Below are 22,206 nucleotides of genomic sequence, written 5' to 3'. Positions count from 1 at the left end.
GCTATTCACTGACTGTACTTGTTTGAATTTTCACCAATAATAAAAAATCAAGACATCCAGTAGATCATAGTGTACTTTAGCCTTAAGTCTGTTTTTTTTTTTTTCTTTCGCGTGTCTTATTTGAATATTTATTTGCAATAAATCTTTACGATTGACTCAAATGCTTTGCCGATCTACCCGTGCCGGTTTGGAGAATTCAGATAATATGGTGAGAAAACACTCTCGAGTTTAAAACAGCTGCTTTCAACAGTCAGAAAACAGTCATGAATATTCATGAGAGATAATCAAACTTTTCACCTACTGTTTTAAAGAAGCGCTTTGATGTAAATGTCTCGTAAATAGAAAAACCGTCAGAGAAATTGATTTCTTTTGTTTGGTTGGAGTATCCCACGTTTTTGAGCGTTAAGGGAGTCGGGACAATCGCTTCACGTTTCCAATACAACAGGTATGGAAGGTATCGCTATTATTTTGTCTTTAATGTTTCATCTAAGCACGGGTAGTTCTTTCATATTTGTACAGCCTGTGACTGACCCAAAGACAAGCTTTTATTTATTTCCTTTCTTTGTTCTTTTCTCGAAGCTGATTGGTCCATTTGCAGTCCTGATCACTTGCTCCGCGCATGGCTACTAGGATCTTGCGGAGTCAAGATTCGGTCTCTCTAGCCACATGGCTGAATGGTGAAGAAAAACGGTAAATTTGCCGGATATTTTAGGTTGTTTGCCTTTGGAAGAACGCAGGAAACCTTCGCGGACGCAATCTGAGACTATCTGCTCTTCGTGTGTGGGGTTCAAGGTTGTTCGTCGGCTGAAGGTTGCCTTGTGGAATTGTTTGAAATACGTCGACGTAATAACACGTTCAACTCCGTATTATGACTGAAGTCGAAAGCGTTCCTAAGACGAAACTTGATATCGTGGAGGGCAAAAATCAAGTTAACAACAGTTGTGGACATGTTGAAGAACACGTCAAAGTCGAAAACCATACTGCTGCAGTAGAAGAAAACGATAATTCCAGCGAAAACACAACGCAGAAAGAGGGGAATCGCAATGATCCTATGGAAGCACCTCCCCCGCCAAAAAATCCTTGGACGAGACACTTGAAAAGCAGTGGCGAAAAAGGTAGGGAAGAAAAGGGTTCCTTTACTTCCACTGACTTTCGAGATAACTCGTTTTGAGTCCTTGTGTGTAAATCTCTTTCAGAAGAAGCTGCGAAACCAACTGTTGTGAAAGCCGCTAAACGCAAAGGCAAGGTAAGTGAAACTCAGGGGTATGGGGTTGGTGCCTAGTTTTGCTTTATGCTCGCAATGAAGCCACAACACAGGTTATACATTTGCTCAGGTGTTGCTTTCTGTTGAATATTTTAGGGTAGCGAATTCACAGATATCACAAATTGGCCAACTCCTGGCGAATCTACGGCTTCCACTAAGGACGGAAAGGTACTACAAATTATAATATCACGACAGCAGGGAGATAAGTAGATGTGCATTTATTCTGTTTCATGTTTAGCCTTGTATATTTACGACGAACTTGCTTTGTTGGATTCGCTGAATGTTTGTTGTTCAAACCTATTTTTTTTTAAAGGCCACTGTTAGCAAGAAAGAAAATGCTGAGAACGAACTGTCCGGCGACGATGAAAACCAGAAAACCACGCCGAAGAAAAAAGGTTTTTGTGATCTAATTACACACGTTTAAAGTGCTCTTTGCAAACATTAGAACATTGTCGCTCTGACCACCGACTAGCTATGCTTTTGTCTTGAGATATTAATGATTTGTATCTTTTGGCTGAAGTAGGGCTTTTTTGGGAGCGTAGAAGTGTTTCAATTTATTCTCTTTTTACTACTGTTCCCAAAATAGACTTCACGTGTTTTGTATTTCGTTTATAGCGTTCAATAACAACGGGAGAAAACAAGTAAGCTAGCATATTCGGCCAATCCTTTTATTCCGGGAAGATATTGTAGGGTTTGACCTTTCACTCCCGAATTTTGTTTTGTTTAAGCTTTGCTCATGTTTTTAATCCATTTTTACAATAATTCAAATATCGCTTTCCGTATGCATACTTTCAATTTATTCATACTTTTTGCTTTCCTTTGTAAACTGTTTTTTTTTTCTTCTTTAATCTGAATATATGTTTTGAATGCTCTTTTATTAATTCCCACCTGATTCTCAATGTCTGTGCAGGCTAATTTTTGTATACACCATAACATACTATCAACAATCTAAAAGTTTAAAATTTGAAACTGACTCTTCCCTAAAACGGTTATGGTCAATGGTTTTACAACCTGATTAGAATAATTTTAATCCATTGTATCAGTGGTTGTATTGTGGTGGCACCAAATTCCAATTATATTAATCTGTTATATTCGTTTCAGTGGTTTGAAATAGTAACAGACCCAATTCTTACTGCAGTTTAGGTTTTGTTACTAAAATTGTTCTGTCCTTTGTATGCTTTCCTTTCTGTTTCAACCTTTTGGAAGTTTGTTATTCCCAGAAGGGTTTTTTTTTATGTACATCTGGCAGTTATGTGGATGGAAGACAGGGCTCGAAATTAACGGTAACCTGTTAACCAATGGTTAGTAATTTTCAACATTTGGTTACTAAAAATGTGTCCAACTAACCCGACATGGTTAGTAAAATTTTCTAACATATTTAAACATTGGTGGACTTCAGGACAAAGAGCACGTAGACCCAACTCTCAGAGGAATACTTAGAATACTCAAGTTGTTAAATCAACTTGAACTCTTTTTAGAGAATGTGCTGTAGATGTACTGTTCTTGACTAATCATGGTAAACGAGAAGAAAATAAAATAAGTGCATAATTGTCAACGTTTTAAAGGTCACCATGCAATTTCAGCTACTCTTTAATTTGTCCTAGTCATTATTATCAAAATGTTGAATATTTGAGATATCGTAACTTGTGAGCTTGGATACCAAACTTTATAATTTGGTTAGTAGAAAAGATGTCTACTAACCCGAGGGGTTAGTGCTCCAAAAATTAAATTCTAGCCCTGATGGAAGATACTTTTGGATTGATACAAATGCGTGACAAACTGTTCCAACTGTGAATCACATTTCCATAACAGGAACACCAGTCAGTTGTCAAGATCACCATAGCTTTAAACGCATGTTAAGGATTTTTTTAAGTCTGAGATAAACTGGTTGATGAAGAAATGAAGATGTCAACAATTTTGTCTGTTATTAGATGTAAACAGGGTTACCGTCTACCATCAAAATTACCTGTAAGACACAGTTTATTACCAATGTGTTTGGTGTATTTAAATTACCAGTCAAGGTGGTTTATACCAGGTAAATGTTCAGTTGTCCATGTAATCTGTTGCTGTCATGTGAATAAGTGCAGCTCTCAAAACAGTTAAGTCATCTACTTGTAAAATGTTTTAAGTGTTTTTTTCCCTAGTTTGTGTTAGTTGCAATGTCATTTGTAACTTTATTTAAAGAAAAATGCCTCGGAATTCATATTTATCTGATCGCTCTAAAAGGTGTTCATAAAATTATGGAGCCAACCATATTTTGAAATTTGAAGAGCCATTGTCTTTAGTTATTCTTAAGTTTTACTATAGCATGGGTTCCAACAAGATTTGGTTTCTGGCTGTTTACCACAGCTTTAACACATTGACACCCAAACTGCCCGAGAACGCTTTCCCCCCTACCTCCTCAACTAAGCAGAGTTTTGTCCCCAAACTTCCTCTATTGTTTGGAGATCAATAAAGCAATCAGAATCTGTCGTTTATGCATATATTTTGATGGCTTTAGAGGGTACTAGAAGGGGCATTATTCTATGCGTCCTCACTAAATGATCAAATTTGAAAATATGGCATCTGCGCGGGTGACCCTCAAAATTTTCAGGTCAGATTTTTTGTTCATTTGCAATTGAGTTAGACCTTGTGGAACTCAGAATGTAAAGTAGCAATGCTCTAGAATACTCTGCTTGGAAAATAATGGATATCTAGGTCTTAAAGGTGACAGAATAAGCTCTCAAGTCAATGACACTACGTTTCTCTAAGGCGATGCGAATGATGGACGTAAAGTGAAAACCAAACTTTCAGACTTCAAGCAGGGTGTAGCAACAATTTTACCATTCAGTGGCCCGGTAAATATTATGTTCAAGTAACAATGTGTTCAAAAAGTATTGTTTCATGGAAGATTTTGTGTCAAATTGAAGTTTTTTCAGAATTTTCAACAGAATGTTGCACAATTTTCTGGCCATGAAGGGAAGTATACAACGATCTAAGCATGATGAATTTTACTGCGTGGGCTTTGTACATGTAAGAAATTCGTACGTTTTTCGCTTATAACAGCAATTCAAAAACTGTTTTGAATAAATCTGTTGTCTCAAAATATTTCTTGGTCATTTTCGTCTTGCTTCCTATTGACAGATTCCATGGAACTTGAGATCTCTTCACTCATGGATAAATTTGCATATTCCCTTTAGAAATATGATCCACATGCCCATTTGTACACATGCAAAAATATTTAGTGATTTTTATCTTTCGTCTTGATTTTTGAGTAAAAACTTAATATGCACCTATCGCTTTGTTCATCGGAAAGAAGTTCTTTAATTAGTCTTTCACTGGAGCTTTTTTTTTGGAAAAGATGATTTTTAAAAAATTACTGCACATTGTTTGCTTTCTTGGTTTCTCCAAAATTTTGACTTTGTAGGCACGTGTTACACGTAGGTGTCAATGGGTTAAACTCTTATGGCTGTCTGATTGGCCTGAAAAGCAGGCTTTGTGTTTGGGTTTTGCTATGCCTTTTTTGGGTACTGCTGCCTATTACATCATCAGCCTTCTCTTCTTGAAACCCCTGCTACTGCAGGTGTTGTCACCTGGAATCTTGCCCAATAGCCTTATGACTCATGGAAGTATCACTCTTTCTTTTCCATTGTTGGTGATGGGATGCTCTTAAGAGCTTCACAGAAGGGTATTCTTATCTAGAGTGATAATTATATTCTCTTTTTGATAACTGAAGAAGTTGTTTGTGAACTGAACTCTTTTTAAATTGGGGCATCTATGATCAAAAGAAAATTTAAGGACTATTTTAGATTGGTCAGGGTACTCTCTTAAGATCACAAGATGCAGCAAGGAGTAAAAATTTTATTTATGCTATTTAGTGGTGGGTAAGAAATTTTGTGGCTTTCAAAGTCTGCTTCTCCTTTAAGAATTCTTGCAATCGTGTGTTTTGTTGAGCATCATTGGCCTATTTCTCTTTAGTTGAAAGCTATCATTGCAGTTTTGCACCATAAGATATTTTGCACATTTATAAGTAACTGGTCCTTTCTTGTTAGAGTCATGTAGCAAACTTTTTGTTTGTTTGTAGTTGTAAGAAGTGCAGAACATTGTGATGTGATGAATTATCAATTCACCAGTACATGTGGTTTGTTCTCTTCTATTAGTTGGTGATTTCCTAGTGTGCTTTTATAATCCAACTTTTTGAACAACTGGTGTTTAATCTCTAAATCTTACCCTGAAAGGAGTAATTTAGTTTTCCTAAAGTTTACTTCCAAGAATGCAAATTTTTGCTCTTTTGAACTTCCATATTTCAGTTTTCATAGGGCATTGTACACATGTTTCTTCTAAATATTGCTTTCAAAAAAGATCCTTCTTTGTAAATTTACACTTGGGGAAAGACAGGAAAACAAGAAAAAAGTAATTAAATAGTTTTTCTATTTCTTGGTTGCCTAGCTGCCAACAATGAAGAGTCTCAACCGTAATGCAGTAAATGGTTTGAACCCAGGGGTAACATGTGAAGGTGTAGTCTGATCGTCCGGGTGAGTGTAGTCCTGAGAAGGACTGTTGTCGGTGGTAGTCACTGACGTTTTGACAACCTGTGCGGAAGTCATCATCAGAGTCAAGTGTGCTTCATGGAAGTCATCATCAGAGTCAAGTGTGACCACTTGACTCTGATGATGACTTCCGCACAGGTTGTCGAAACGTCAGTCACTACCACCGACAACAGTCCTTCTCAGGACTACACTCACCCGGACGATCAGACTACACCTTCACAGTCTCAACAGTCTCTACTTCAATTCATATCAATTGCAAAATAGTACCCGCGTGTACAGCTGTTTAAAGGGACGATATTCTTTACCTAAGGATGGGCCGTAGGAAAATAAAGTTACCGAGTGGAAAGAAGAAATCAGCCCAAAAACAGCAAATAATTCATTATGCAAAGGTTATGGATTTCATTTCACTTTCTTTTGTTTTGCCATCACTGCTGGTAAATAGTTGGCTAGTTTCTGTGATTTTACTGTTTTTGGTAATGAAACTGTGGGTCGTCAACATGAGATCAACTACATAGTTTTCTTTTTGTCTTGTTGATATTTAAGAATTGTTTTTAAAGACAAAAGTAAATGTAGCAATTTGCACCTAAAATAGCCTTATAGAATAAAGAAGCAGCAGTAAATTCACAGCGAGGAAATGTTGCTTGTTAAGGTTAGACCCAGTGATGGCAGTTGAGTGGTTTTTAACCAAGAATAATTGTTCCAAATGATACATTGCATTAGATTTTGCTTTATTCAAGTTTTTCATGGTCAGTGTGACAATAATTCTTGATCAGAGAAGGAGACATTTAACAAGTGTTACATTCTTTGGGTTAGACACAAGAAGCTGATATTGTGTTGCTGTATCATTCATTGCATTGTTCAGGCCCAGTGTGTCTCTGTTTGCCCATTATTTCAGTTCTCCTGCAGACATCTTTATTCCACCCACCATGTGTAATGTAGGAATCTGCTTATTAATAGCAATGGATGTTGTGTTATTCAACACCTGAACTGCCCTATTTTTCATCTTATTATTTCAAGCGATATTATTGTTTATCTTGAAAAAAGTTAAAGAAGGGTATGCTCCTTGATAATATTTCTTTTGTTGTCAAGGATGGTAAAAAAATCTGGTACTTTTGAAGTTGAAAAGTCTTTGCCTTTTCCTAAAATTTTTCTGGACAAAGTGAGTTTTCAGCATTCCGTTATTAAGGCAGATGATTGCAAGCTTAGGGCTAAGACTTCCAGAACATTTTAAACTGGGGAGTCTGTCATTTAACCCTACAAATGGATTTCCTCTCCTCATAAGATGGCTTTTGGACAGCTTTTTAAACATCTTTAATAGTAAACTCAACAAACTCTGGACTTATTCATACTGCTTGGCAATTTATCCCTAGCAAGTTTGAGGGTAGAATCATCAGTTAGTCTCTTTTGTCTCTGGCTTTCAGGTGGAAGACATAGGTGGGTCCCACTGAACTTAGAAGGTGCTGAAAGTGCTTTGGAGAACTCTGCTAATGATTCAGGTGTGGAAAAATCACCCACATCACCCGAGGCCATCTCACCAACAGCTGTTAACCCCAAGTCAACTAAGTCACCCACCACAAGGTTCAGTCCAGGAAATGCACCAGGCAATGTGTCACCTGTGAGAGGAGGCAGGGGGGGACGTGGTGGAGGAAGAGGAGGACGTGGAGGACGAGGACGGCAACGTTCACCAAGAGGTACTGTTTTTGATTTTGTGCTGTGTTTCTTGTTAGTTGAGTGCTGGTTGGATAGCAGGTAGTTACAAAGTTACATGATAACACAAGATTGATGGTTTATTCCTACAAACAATACTGTCTGTGGAAGATTTCTGAAATCTTTTTATACAAAAATGTTCAAAAAGGGGCTGTAGTTTTCAGTTTGGAAAGAAATGAAAGGGTTGCCTAAGTGAAAGGATATTTTGATTCTTGCTTCAGGAACAGCAAGTGACTGATACTTAGAACACTTAAGATAGAGTTCTTTATAACTCTTGAACTTGATCTTGTAGCCTGATTTTTCAAGTGAGTGTATTGCCTAGAAGGACTGTTGTTGGTAGTATTAACTGATGTTTCAACAACCCCTAGGGGAAGATATCATTAGCATCATTGTCTCTGTGGTTTTTTGGGATGGACAGGTTGTTCCCTCTATTCCTTTTGAAAGTTAATAGCATGGCATTGTCTGAATCTGAATAGGTAAATACTACAGATGAGAATGTGTGTGTGTGTTTTTTTTTTTACTCAGCAAAAGTTTTTCTTGTTGTCTTCAGGGGATGGTAGTCACCAGCAAATGCCTTACAACCCAGCTTACCGCCAGCAGTTTGGCTATCAGATGTACAATGGAACAACTTATTTTGCACAGCCCCAGTACACTGCAAATCAGCCATACAGCACTAGTTTCTATTATCACTCTGGTAACTATATGCCTGCTGCACCTGCAGCAGCAGCTGCTGCTGCTACTGCCACTGCTGTAACTTTGGACGAGATAACACTCAAGGAATATATCAAGAACCAAATGTAAGTGCAGTTTTGAAAAGGAGGTGTATCAAGTCATGGATTTTGCTGATATGTTGGTGTATAATGCACCTTAACTGAAGTAATTATTTCTTGATTTTTTTGTAGAGAGTATTATTTCAGTGAACAGAATCTTACCAAAGACATCTTCTTGAGACGCCAGGTACAGTAACTTAATAATTTGTTACATATAAACTGAATCAGCTGATTTTTATGGCAACTCACGCTTGTATACTTATTTTTTTTTTGTTATACTCAGATGGACTACGAAGGCTTTATACCTATTGGACTTATTGCAAGCTTCTATAGGGTTCAGGCCCTCACACAGGATGTTAATCTCATTTTAGAGGTTTGTAAACGTAATGTACAATTGTATTCCCCTTAATTAACAAATAGAGAAGCCTTGATTGTCCTGTGTTCTGTTGTTAAAGCATGCAGGAAGCAGCTAGAGCATAAAAGAATAGTAGAAAGAAACCAGAGATGTAGTCGTGTGTTTTTCCCCTCTTCTTGAGTGCTCTAGCTGCTCCCTGAGGGAAATGGTTGGACATAGGACAAAGTGGTAGATGAGATGACAGCTTTAGCTCAGCTCCATGTTTTGTACTCTGATTGAGCATACTTACTCCCCTGACGTTTTATTGTACTTTTGAAGTGCCACTATTTGCAAAATGATTTTTTTTTTACAGGCACTGAGAGGCAGTGAAGCTGTGGAAATAATTGACGGCAAGATAAGGAAGAAGGACAACCCTGCAATATGGGCCATCCCTCCAGACCAACCTGTCACAGGTATTTCATATCTTACTCATTAGGAATGAATTTTGTTTTGTTAGAGAATAGATTTAACACCGAGAGAGTGTTTCACTGAATTTGTGATTGGCCAACCGTTGCAAAATGCCTACTGATTCTACAAAGGTTTCTCGAATGCAAGAGTCTTAAGGCAAGTGTCCCAAGCATGTTATTGATTATTGTTGGTATTGGTTACTCTCCAGCTGTTTAGAGCTCACAGCTGTTGGCACCTGGACATCAGCTTTTCATAAGATTACCCATTGGGTGGCAAGTTATATTAACTTGTCTAGTTGAATAATAAAAATATGGTTAACTGTATCACAACATTTAAACTAAGGTAGCCACCTAATATGTGCAAATACTGATGTGATTTCAGTTGAAAACACCATTACCCATGTTTATGAGCACATGCCTTCATTGAAGCAACATATCCCAGCAGGTAACACTCAATACAATTGTAGATTTTCAGCATTTTGGTTAAATTTGAATTCAGTGTGAAGGGCAATGTTTTGCTGACAAATGCTTTTCTAAGCAACAGCAAATACCCATTGAATTTTAAGTGTTTAAATTGTTACTCAGAAAGAGACGCACTGTCCTTGACTTCTGTTTGTTATTTTCCTTTTTGAATTAACAAAAAAATCTGGGAATTAAAAGGCATCCTTATAGGTTTCATTTATAGTTTCTAATGTCAATGTAAATTGGAATTTGCAGAGATTGGGGTGCACAACAGCATGGAGATGCAAAAACAAGAACACATAGATGTTGCAGTGGACAGTGAGATGGTTAAACAAGGACAGAATGGATTGGTGTTCATTAACTCAAACAGTAACCCATCTGTCCAAGAGGAGAAACAGAACGACTTGGAATCAAAAGGTGAAACATCCACCAGTTTTCTGTTGCTAAACCAAGCTACCTCCTGCATGTGTACTTTATATAGGTGGAGGTTTCTTCCAAAAATTCCTTCCAGGAATGTTGCTATATAAAGGGGAACTGAAGCCTAAAAATGAACCATTTTTAAATTGCAGCTTTTAGTTCAAATAGCAATGTTTGAGGGTTTTTTTCAGTCTTTGGGCCCAACTTTGCCTTGGAAAAATAGTTCAAAGTGGTATTTTGGCCTCGTAGTACAGCGGCTCAGAATAGCGATGTCAGCAGTCATTTTAGATCGCTCTTACATCATGGGTGGGGAAGAAAGATAATAAACCCATACTCTTCCTACAGAAATTTGGCTTGGTTATGGAGTTATCGAAGTTGCGTGACTTTTAATGGGGATTAACTACGAAAATGAAATAGTAACAGTTGTTTTTCTTAAGTTGGTTCCCCACCACTGACATAAATGATCGCTGCTGACCTATTTTGAGCCAACGGTCTTACAGCCCCAAAAGCGGGAAAAAGGCAACTACAAATCAAATTTCCTCGTAAAAAAACAAGAAGTGAACGAAAATGAATATCGACACTTTATCTTACTCCTCTAAAGCTAACTAGAAATGAATGCAAACAATATACCAATTTTAGGCTTCAGTTTTCCTTTAAGAATTTATTTTGTACTTTTTGTATTGGAAGCTTAGTAATTTTTGTTATTTAGTTTTAGAAACAAATAAGCATGATCCTGAAGCTTGGACAGAGGTAAAAAGACGCAAACCATCTTCATCAAAGTCAGTGGATACTAAGGTTAGTAGATTGTAAAACAGTCTCGTGAAATTGTCTTGCAGTCAAGGTTTGAATTTCCCTAAACAAGTTAAAGCTGGATAAAGAATTTATGAGTATGTCATCAAGATGCCAACTTTTAAGGAACTAAAAAAAGTAAAGAAGCTTCTGGTACAATTTAAGTTGTTTGACTAAGCATATGGGTTGCAGTTTTTTTACATCGTTTACAGTAGTTGTATGTTGTTTGCTAGTCTTTGATTGGTATTGGGCATTAAGGTTCTTAAAGTAAATAACAACCCCAAAGAGGCATATTCTTAGACAAGAAATAACAGCTTTCTAGATGTCCTACTGAAATAAGGTGGATTTCATCCCCTTAGGTGAGTTTTGCCAATGACCAAGAAGAGCTAGACTTCCAGTTTGATGAAGAACTAGAACACCAAGGCAAACAGCCTACAATATGCTCCTCTGATTGGTAAGTAATCTCTTTAAGGACAATGTGTGTGTCTGCTCGTTAACCATGTACTTGATTCCTGGTAAAACTTGGCTGTTGACTGAGCCAAAAAAAAAGATGATTGTTTGGGTTGAGTTGGTGCATATCAACAGTTTTTTTTTCTGGAGAGCCTTGTCAAGTGTGACCTAACTTTAACTTAATACCTGAGTTTTGAGTTCATTCAATTATGAGAAGCAAACCTTGTTGACTTATATTTTTCTATTGAATAAATGTTTTGCCTTATTTCCAAAGATCCTAGTGAAAAAAGAATAAAATGACATTTTGTGCCAGTTATCTCCCAGCTCCTAAGATCAGATTGTGAATTCACCACTCTAGCTGCTACACGTTTCCTTGTAAACTAATTGCCAGAATTTAGAGTTAGATCAAGATCAAGCTAACAGCTTAGATCTGCTACAGTATTCTCCTCACCTGTCTACTGGATAATGTATGCTTGTTATAGAGAGAAGTTACATGTTCATCACCCTTCAACTCCCATGAGTGACCAAGAGAGAATTTCTCCTTAAAATATCAACACAATATCAAGCAGTCAAGTGATGAGAATAAATAAGAATATCAGTTAGGGAATTATTAGTTGTTCCAGCTCCAAATTCTCTGAACTAACATCATAAGAATTGTATGGCAGACAGGAAGGAGAGTTACTAATGAGATTCTGATTGGTCAATTTAGCGTCCCCCATTTTGCCCATGGGTGTATGCTGCTGACGTGAGCAAATGCAAAGACTATTTTTCTGTGCGCGTTTGTTTTTTCTGGTCATGTAAGATTTGTTAAATAAAAGGGAACTCTTTAGCTACAATGTATCAATGTTATGTTATAAAACAAATGGTAAACACCACAGCATACACTATTGAGTTATGGATGCACTTGGGAGGTTTGCTAAGCACTCAAGAAGCTAGAGTCGCTCTTGGCTATCGCCTTGAGTGACTCTTGTGCTTCTTTTGTGCTTAGTAACCTCCCGTGTGCACCATAACTGTATGCAGTGGTGTTTAACTTTAATTTTGTTAATTAATTTTGTTAATTAATTTTGTTAATTGGTAGTGAAAGGGTTAATGACTTCTTGGAGTTTAAGGGTTATACTAAATGAATGATATATTTTTTATCAGGGATGATGATTCGGATGACGAAATTGATGATCAAGATATACACAAAATAATGATTGTGACGCAGACGCCACCTCCTGTTAAGAAACATGACAGGACAGGAAACTATGTCACTAGAGTTAAAATGACGCAGGAACTCTCCAAAGCTATTAATGATGGCCTGTATTACTATGAGCAGGTATGGAGCCTTTTTAGAGTTCATAGTGGGAGGATTCAAAATCCAGCTTGCTATTTGAAATGAATAAAATCTAGCCCTGTAGGAGTTGATAACTTTTATAATATTTGATCCACTGAAGGAGTGCATTATAGTTCACTGAAATTTTGAACTATTTGGGAATCTCTTTGCAGGATCTTTGGGATGACAGTGATGATAGTTACCTAAATAGAAAGGTAAGGTGTTTTTTTTTCAGTAGGCACAAAAAAATGTGTGGATAATCCCATCCTCTTCAATTGTTGAATTGTACATCAAATAAGTTGACATGAGTGACATATTATTTGAGTTTTTGCCTTCCTTTGCTGTCCACAGATGGTCCTGTCTTCATCAATGAAACGTGTAGAACTGGTCAGTCAAGACAAATTTAACACACAGCGTGATGCCCTGGAACCTCAGAGAGCTCGCTCATTCACAGAGGCAGAGTTCCCTCCACCCAGTCCTCCTGTGACAGCAGTTCCTCATGCCACATTATCACCATCGGCTGAAGTGTTCCGTCCACGAGCAAACACTGCCCCCTCTGAACCTGTGTCCAGGTCTCTCCCCACCACTGTACCTGAGTCTCCTACTCAAGAAAACCGCCATGGATCTCGCACTCCCAAGAGGAAGGATGTGAAAGTAGCACCAAGGTTTTTTCCTGCATTCAGCAAAGAGAATCTCAGTGACCAGGTGGGTGAAATCAAGAGCTGATTTTGATTTTCTCTTATAACAGTTTTTGTTATTTAAACATTACTAAAGGTAACTGGACATTTTGCACAAGTCTTTCCGCACAAGTTTTGGACTGTTTGCACAATTCCTGGTAGTCATTTCACACAATTGTAAGCGAGAAATATCAATATACTAATTCATACTGATAAGGTATTTCACCTTCACACGTCACTTTTGATAAGATCCAACTGTGAGAACATCGATATTAGCTGGTTTACTAACTTAGAACAGACTCCCCTAAACATATGTCAACAACTACCCGCTCCATATAAACGACTCATTCACGACATAAACATCACAAACGACCGAAAAAGAACAACCTAACTTTACCGACAGATCGAAACAGACCAATCACGACCAACTTACGTCACTTGAGTCTTACAGCTAATAACATCACGGCAAAACCAACCGATCATTTCACATGAACTGGAATAAGAACATTCTACTGACAACAATCATTCACTTGACTCTGATGATGACTTCCGCACAGGTTGTCAAAAGGTCAGTCACTACCACTGACAACAGTCCTTCTCAGGACTACACTCACCCGGACGATCAGACTACACCTTCACATCGATATTTATTTACACAATAACTTCAACTAAATCGAAACGCTTGTGAACATGATCATTATTCTTAAAGAAAAGAACAAATCTTTCTCTCTATGAAAATGTAAAGAACCCTCTATTCGAATGACTACTTCTATTACTTTTCCTTCATTAAATGAAAAACTTTTTAGTTTTGACAGTACATCATCACTTCAATCATTGATGACCCATGCTAAGGACGCCATGTTGATTTCGAAAGTAATTGTCACCAGTCCTCCGTCCTTGTTCCATCCCCTTCAAAGCGAATGTTTGATGCCCAAGGGTTTTAGATAAGCTTTTGAAAATTTAATTATTATATCTTCGTTATATAATGATAGTTAGGTATAATATGTAGAGCAAAAACAGTTCAACATTAATAACTCCGATTTTCAGGAGTGCCTCACATCGAGTGTTGGCACGTGCAAGTGTTGTGATTTGACGACTTGAACATGTCATTGTGGGTAGAAACTGGTGATCTGGTGGAAAGACAAGTTTGATAATGTAATCTTTTTAAAGATTGTAAAGTCAAGTAGTAACCTTTCAAATTATTCTTATCACAATTCCTTTAGGCGATAGAGTTCAGTATCGATTGATAAGCAATATTTAGTGTGTAATAATTATATTATAGCATTTACACAATAATTTTGTAAAGAGGTCTTAAGTACTTTTAACAAAGTGAAACAGTTTACAGGTTTTTACTATGACTACAGAGGAGGGAGGACTGGTGACAATTACTTTCGAAATCAACATGGCGTCCTTAGCGTGGGTCATCGATGTTTGCATGTTTGTAGTTGATGATTTACTGTCAAAACTAAAATGTTTTTCATTTAACAAAGGAAAAGTAATAGAAGTAATCGTTCGAGTAAGGAGTTCCTTACATTTTCATAGAAAGAAAGATTTGTCCCTTTCTTCAATTTACAATAGTGATCGTGTTCACGAGCGTTGTGATTTAGTAGAAGTTATTAAGTAAATAAATATCTATGTTCTCATCGTTGGATCTTATGATTTAAAAGGGACATGTGAAGGTGAATTATCTTATCAGCATCAGTTAGAATGCCTTTTATATTGATGTTTCTCACTTATAATTATCGTGCGAAGTGACTATTAAAAATTTTGCATATGGTCCAAAACTTGTGCGAAAAGACTTGTGCAAAAAGTCTTTTGTGCAAATTGTCCTGTATTCTTAGTGAAGCTTTCAACAAGTTTTTGATACTGATTGAGTTTATTTTGTTTCAAAAGGAAATTGGAAACTCTTAAAAAAAAGTGCAGTTGGGACTTGACATGTACATGGCAGTCTAAATCCCACAGGGATCAACGAATGCTTTTCATACCACTAATTCGTTTTTTTCTCGTTGCCATGTTCCCACCAATAACATAGCTCCATTTTCTGCCTTTAAAAGCACACACAACCCACAATTACTCTATTCACTCCGACGAAGGGTTAACGCTCAAAACATCAGCTTTTGTAATCGTTACGGTGGCAATTTACCATTTCAACTTTGTTGATATATCCAAATTATATTGACATGTACATGCTGATACAGAGTTTGTTAAGCACAAGGCCAAATTTAAAACTTGCATTTTAAACCCTAGAATAGGTTTGGTGTCATGTGATTTTTACATTTTACTTTTATACAAAAAGTGGCTTGACGATTATAATATATTTACAATTATCCTTTGCAACTTTCTCATCAGGGTCCAAAGAAAAGAAAGACAAAGTACAGTCAGAACCCACCTGTTGAACAGCATGTTGGTTGGGTTATGGGAAGCCGGGATTATCCGCCACCAAGAAGGTCTGAAAAGCTTGTTATCTGCTCAAGGATGATGTGTTGATTTGTAGGCAAATTTTTGGTGATATCAAAATTTTGCATGGAGGAGGGTGGCAAGGAAAATATATAATTTTTGAATAACATAGCACACTTGTTGAGCTATTGTTCTTCTTACTAAATCTACTGTATTGCCATGCTTTGTTGCCGTTGTTGTCATGTTCTGCTTAAGATCCCTTTTTGTGTTGCAAGGTGTACTCAGACACTGTGGAATGGACTTCAAGAAAAAATAAAGCATATGCCATACATGTAGTCTTACAGCCATAAGATGTGTGGGTTTGATATTATTATTATTATTATTATTTTAAATATTTTTTAAGCAAGCTTGTGTTTGTCTGTCTGATATTTTTCAGTCCAAGCCTCAGTGTGTCTGAGGGTATGACTCCTGTGGTTGGAAGTTATGGGTCAGCACCTCAGCCAATCCCACGCTTTCAGCATCCTTCACATGAACTTCTCCAAGACAATGGCTTTACCCAACAACTGTACTTTAAATATCACTCCAAGTGTCTAAAAGGTTTGTCACTGTTGTAAAAATGGTGAATCATTAAAACCACTCTGATACCAAGTTGCCTTTATAACCTTTTCTCTTACTTGCAGAGAGAAAGAAGGTGGGAATTGGACAGTCTCAAGAAATGAACACCTTGTTTAGATTCTGGTCATTTTTCCTGAGATCACATTTTAATAGGTGAGTGCATGAATTTGGACAACTTGTTGTGGTTCTCTCGTTATTAATGTATGGAATAAATGTTCAATCTTCCAGGACAATGTACAAAGAGTTCAAAATGCTGGCAGTAGAGGATGCTGCAGCTGGTTACAGGTATGATGTAGAAACTTTTTATAATTTTCTTTTCAGAATCACAGCTTTGTTTTTTTCTCTCTTTTTTTCGTGGTGTGATGATATCCCAATGATCGCAACATCGATCAACTGTATGTGTGCTGAATGTTGCGAGGGAAAAACTTCTTATACTTTTTAACAGGAATTCTCTTACTCAGTACCCGTTACTTTCTCTTGTGTTAAATATGAAATTCAGAAGGCAAAGAAAGTTGACTCTAATAGGTGACTGGTAATTGTGTATTAACCAATCACTATAAAGTCCAGCACATGGGAGCAAACCTCAAACCTTCAAATTTGTGGACATGAATGGTTTGATACTGAGGGTAGTATTTGATCATGTAGTTGGAATTGTCCAGGGGACCATATGTCAAAGGTCCTGGTAACTTAATGGGCCCGTAAAGCTTTTTATTTCCTTTTTTTTTTTTTTTTTTTTTATCAAGATGGGTTTTAAAAACTTTTGAACATTATTCATAAAGCTCTCCACTAAAAAATTAAATAGACTGGTTCTAGGGTCTATAAATTTGATTTGATTCTTCAGGCTTTTAAGTTAAAGGGACCTAGCAAATGCAAAGGCATCCCTGGTGAGGGTAATTCCAAGAGGGAGTGTCATTGGTAGTAGTGACTTGCATTTCAACAACCCCAGTGAAAGTCATCATCATAGTTATGGAGATGGTGAAAGCATCAGTTACTGTTTGTGCTTAACTTTTGCAACACTTGGTGGGCTTGTTCTGTGAAATGCAAAAACGTTGCAAAGTATTCATCTCACTGCATCTCCTTTTAGGTATGGTCTGGAGTGCCTCTTCAGATTTTTTAGCTATGGCCTTGAAAAGAAGTTCAAGCCTGACTTGTTCAAAGATTTCCAGACAGAAACGTTAAGAGATCATAACCAAGGTATGTAATTTTCAGTCAGTGACTATGCAGGTGTTTCACCATGATGTAAAAATGATAAGAAAGATGGTAAAGGTTGAGTTGAGCAATTGAATGATGCAAGCTGTTCTTTATTTTATCACAAAGCTGTTACAAATTAAAAAGAAAACTGACTCTCCCACCTGTGACAGCCTGGCTGGCTTTCTGATTTCTTGTTGCTCAGCAGTTGAGCATCCTGCTGCAAAATCGTGTTCACCAAGTAAAATCTTTGTATATTTCACAGTGATGTTCTCAAACTTGTACCACAATAACGTTGAGTTAAATATGTATTTTTCTTTTTCTTTCAGGGAATCTTTATGGTTTAGAGAAGTTTTGGGCATTCCTCAAATATTACAAAGTGAGTTTGTAGACTTTTTCTCACAATTTTTGTTTGTTCACCCAGGGTGGATATTTCTGTAATTTGCAAGCATTGGTTAGACTTGTCTGAAAGGCGATGAAATAGGTCAAGAAAGGGAGTCTTTTGCTGTCTAATGTCTGCTGATCCTTGAAAATGGAAAAAAGGTTCAGAAAGAAATTTTGTGTATGGTTACTCTGCCGCTGATATGTTTGGTTTTATTTTCAGGGCAAAGTAAGATTTGAAATTGATCCAGACCTTCAAAAACGCCTGGATAAGTACAAGACAATAGATGACTTCAGGAATGATGTAAGTTAATTGTAGTTTAGCAGTCTTGTGCTTTTCAGTGGTAACTGGTTAAATTTATGGCCTGTACGCTGCAGTACCTCTTAGAATGGCTTAAAATCGTTGTTATTCTTGAAGAACTAACAGCTAAAGGGATTGCACTACCAGTTAAAATTTTTTTACCTGTCATGCTTAAATTAAGGGGGAACTCTGCAGTTGTGGGGTACAGTTAATCCTGAAAAGAACAGAACTGTTAGTGGTGGCTATTACTGGTGTTTTGACAGAGTTAGTTTAAGAAGTTAACTGTAAAGTAAGGAGATATTTTTTAATACATGACCAACAACTCCATGCTTGAATGTGATGATGACTTCTGGGGTTGTTAAAGTGTTTGTCACTTCAGAACTTTCCAGACTAGGCTACACCCTTTCACTCCCTAGATATCAGTCCAGTTGATATATTCTTCAATTCTTGTCAGTTTTCTGCTTGATATTGTATTGTATTATTGTATCATTCGTGTGAGTTACAGGGTTAATGATTTACTGTATTCAAGTAGTTATTTGAAGAGACCTGATCATGTTTTCTTTCCTTTTCCCATAGCCAATGAATCAGTTCCCAGTTGACCCGCACAGCAACAAACCACGGTCACGGCATAATTCACACAGTGACAAACATGACCATCTTCCTACCAGTAGCAGGGAAGAGCAGAGAACAACTATAGAGGAAGAAAGAAGGGGAAAGGAAGAGCAGAAGAATATTAAAGAGGAGAAGAAGAGTCATAAAAGCTCTGAAAGCAGTGATTCGAGAAGGAAGAGTGCAGAACGCAAAGTTGAAAATACTACTGAAAATGCAACCTCAGAATCTGCAGGTGCTAAAGCAGGTCTAGTTAAAGCCACTTCCGGGAAATCCTCGTCTGCGAAAAGTACTTCTGGAAAATCAACAACTGGTTCGGGAGCTTCCGGGGAAAGAACAAATGTTAGCAAACGGGAGAGCTCTCAGAAAGGATCTGTAGCCACTGATAAAGTGGCAGCCTCTTAGGGCGGAAAAACAAACTATCAAGACTTTAGTAAAGCAATTGACTTCATTCTAATTTAATACCATAAAAAAAAGTTAAAAGATGAAAACACCAAAAAAAAAAGTACATGGAAATCTTACTAGTGGACCGGTATCTGTCCCACTTCCGGTTGTGATTGGTGACAAGGCGCGTCCTGAAAACAATTGAGTTATTTACAAGTCAAGACAACTGCTGCTTGAGAAGTGAAGAAGGTGGAATGTGTTTTCAAGAAATGGCGTTGATGTACCTTAGTAGCAGTGCTATATTATCTTGGCATGTTGTAGACTTAACCAAGGATACCATTGGGGAATGATTATGAACTGAATTTTAAAACACATTCATTTACTATAGCAAGAACGACAACCTTCCTGGTTAGGAAAGTGCGGAATGGTATTTCCGTCTACGTCAATCATTCAAAAGATACCTGCACGAATTGAATATACTCTGTGGAGTAAGTATTCAAAGTACTTCAGTCATCCTGGCTCAGAGACGAAGCTGTTATTTAACAGGAACAAATTTAACTTCATTTTAAATTGCCTCCCAAGTTTTCATTCACTCCTTCGTTCCGATGGTTATCATTCGGCATTCACTCTCAACTTGGTCAGGTTCGAAGATATAGATACCTGATTATCTAAGGAAAATATCTTTTCCAAGCACTGTTAAGATGATGATCCCACTAGAGCAACTGAGGGATTTCCTCAAACGCTAGAAAAGTATTAAATTATTTTTATCATTGTCAAGGTGAGTTAAACTGTCGGTGTTATTATTTTGGTTGAACATAGAGAAAATTTATTGAATTTACATAGTGTGAAAATTGCGCAAAAGAAACCAATTTTGAATTTTAAGTGTTTCTATAGGGCAAAGCTTTCCAATCTCTTCTCTCGCACATCAGTTTAAGGCTTAGGTGTTCTTTCTTATCGTTAGACTTCGTTCGGGAGAGGGTACTTGCAGACAATGAAAGACAGGAGAGATTTCTTTTGCAAGGAAAAACTTCGGGGCACAAGAGTTCTAAGTTAGCTGTGTTTTTCGAAGGGGTCTTTCAGAAGTAGACGGCTTCTGAGCCTTTATTATGGCATTGTGGTTTGGATTGTTGATTCGACAGAGCTAGGAGTTTAGAATAAGGAAAAGTTTTAGGATTGTTTTTGGTTAGATGGGTGAGGTGGTTGGTTAAGTGGGAGAAGAGGAAAACTTAAGTTCGATCTAAGAATTAAATGAAATGTTGTGGACCTTTGAAGTTTTCCTCACGGAAGATTATATGAATTTGAATAAGCTGGCCTTAGTATCAAACGGAACTTTTGAGGTGAACATAGTCTGTAGTTATTGCGAAACTCAGAATCACTGCTTTAGAAAATTAATGAATTTACTGGGAAAATTACCAAGGTGATTTTTTCAAGTGAATAGCAGAAATAATCCGAAGTCATATACCTTGCTAAGGAAATGTCAATTTCTCTATGCGTTGTCTAGGTACTATCAAATTCTGGTTCCGTATCGTGGTTCGAATCGTGAAAAATTGCGTTTCCGGGAACGTCACTAGTAGCCTGGGAAAAAAAGGAACGATGGAAGGAATGCGTTTGAAACGCAGTTAGCTTGTTGCAATAAGGGTTTTTTTGGTAAAAGAATCGAGTTGACCACCAAGTCTTTTGTCTTTTAACTGTGATCTAAATTATCTTACAAGGTCTACCCACTGAAACAATATGGTGGTATGATTTAACTGTACATAGAGATTTCTAAGTTATTATAATCGCCCAATATATCTTTATTCAAAAGTTATCCTGGTGTTGAACAAAATATAGAAGCTTTTGTCGCCGGCAGTTTATAATTAGAAATTACCTTGCAGTTTACAATAATTGTTAAGATTTCTTTTTGTGACAAGGTAAATTAAAAGTAAAGTTGATTCTAAAGCGCGTTACACCTTCACAAACATTCGTGTATCATGAGCTTATGTCTGTAGTTTCAAAGGTGTGATTCTAGTAGTTTGTAGCATTGTAAAGTTGTCAGTTTCGCGCTTGAGGAAAGAAATTTGGTCGGTTAAGTTTAGTTTAGAGCAAGAGCAAAGAACAGTTTAATTTTGGAAATTGAAAAATTCAAACTGTCAATCAGAAGAGCAGGGCCTCGACACTAGCTTTTCAACTTACTAGCCAAGTGGCTGGTAATGGATGTTACAACAATTTCAGTTTTTTTACAAACTAAACTGGCAACTGAAAATCGAAAACCACTAGCCAAAACTGATTTACTACTAGTCTGTGGCTAGTTGGTTATCGTTGTGTCGAGCCCTGAAGAGACTTGCCCTTTTGGGCGAAAACGTCGTAGGCCTGAGCGCTTCCGAGCTCGTGCGCTATCCTTATTGGATTACCAGTTTTGGAGACTGTCGGCCGTCTTACGAGGACCTCGAAGAGTTTTTTTTTCTCTGGTTGTATTGACATGATAGCTTACTGTGTGACCAACTTGGGTGAATTGAATTAGGTTATTTATCGCGTTTTACTACCCGACAATTAGTAGAGAATTTTAAAGGACTGCTAACTTATTTAGTGGCACCATTTGTAGCTTCTTTTAAACTGTGAGCACTCTCTTAAGTGGATCAAAGACAAGTGTAAACAAAGCCTCGTGATGGGTCACCAAAGGACCCTGTCACACCATGTCTGGCTCTGCGAACACTGGTCTTCGATTGACCTGGAAAGTTTGGTCGCAGTGAAGGCTCGTTGATGTGCAGTTCTTGGTATTAATATTACTGTGAGGGTTCATTATGTTTAAGTAGTGGTAGTTGTACAATGGTAATCACCTAAAAAAAAAATCAAATAAATCTATTTTAAAACAACATTTCAAGGCATTAACCCGTTTGATCTAACTCTAATACCTTTTTATTGAAGGATATTAGCAAGTTTTAACCAGTCCACCTTCCCTTTCTGTTCAATGTTACATTATCCTTAAAACTTGGTTGCATTTCTTAAAATTTTGTTGAATTATGGAGAAAGAAGTCGATGGGTCCTGTCGGGATTATAATACTGCCCACATTTGAAGCACAAAGCCATTCTTGTGGGCATTATTTTTTAGTTATCAATATTAATCATTTTAATAGTTAAGGCTTCACAAACGAGATCGGTTTCATTTTGGTC

At 37.2% G+C, this 22,206-nt stretch overlaps 1 protein-coding gene across 3 annotated transcripts; it reads left to right on the top strand.

Moving 5' to 3' along the window:
- Positions 1-332: 332 nt before the first annotated feature.
- Positions 333-21,910, top strand: LOC111333991 (la-related protein 1B). 3 transcript variants are annotated; one of them, XM_022939666.2, is made up of 24 exons: positions 333-1,115; positions 1,197-1,246; positions 1,361-1,432; positions 1,578-1,659; positions 7,215-7,484; positions 8,051-8,297; positions 8,403-8,457; positions 8,554-8,643; positions 8,978-9,077; positions 9,454-9,516; positions 9,789-9,950; positions 10,660-10,745; positions 11,099-11,193; positions 12,333-12,507; positions 12,678-12,719; positions 12,856-13,209; positions 15,531-15,628; positions 16,015-16,175; positions 16,259-16,346; positions 16,422-16,478; positions 17,278-17,387; positions 17,711-17,760; positions 17,986-18,066; positions 18,640-21,910. In XM_022939666.2, exons 1-24 carry the CDS (start codon positions 869-871, stop codon positions 19,075-19,077), a joined length of 3,273 nt encoding a protein of 1,090 aa, XP_022795401.2. In that variant the 5' UTR covers positions 333-868; the 3' UTR covers positions 19,078-21,910. The 3 variants fall into 3 exon arrangements, with proteins under 3 accessions (XP_022795401.2, XP_022795402.2, XP_088589721.1); XM_022939667.2 differs by lacking the exon at positions 9,454-9,516 and having other exon boundaries at positions 334-1,115; XM_088733595.1 differs by lacking the exons at positions 333-1,115; positions 1,197-1,246; positions 1,361-1,432; positions 1,578-1,659 and adding an exon at positions 1,685-2,565.
- Positions 21,911-22,206: the final 296 nt, after the last annotated feature.

This window comes from Stylophora pistillata, chromosome 9, assembly GCF_964205215.1.
Source record: "Stylophora pistillata chromosome 9, jaStyPist1.2, whole genome shotgun sequence".
Lineage (NCBI taxonomy): Eukaryota > Metazoa > Cnidaria > Anthozoa > Scleractinia > Pocilloporidae > Stylophora > Stylophora pistillata.
This window is presented reverse-complemented; position numbering and strand designations above follow the sequence as displayed.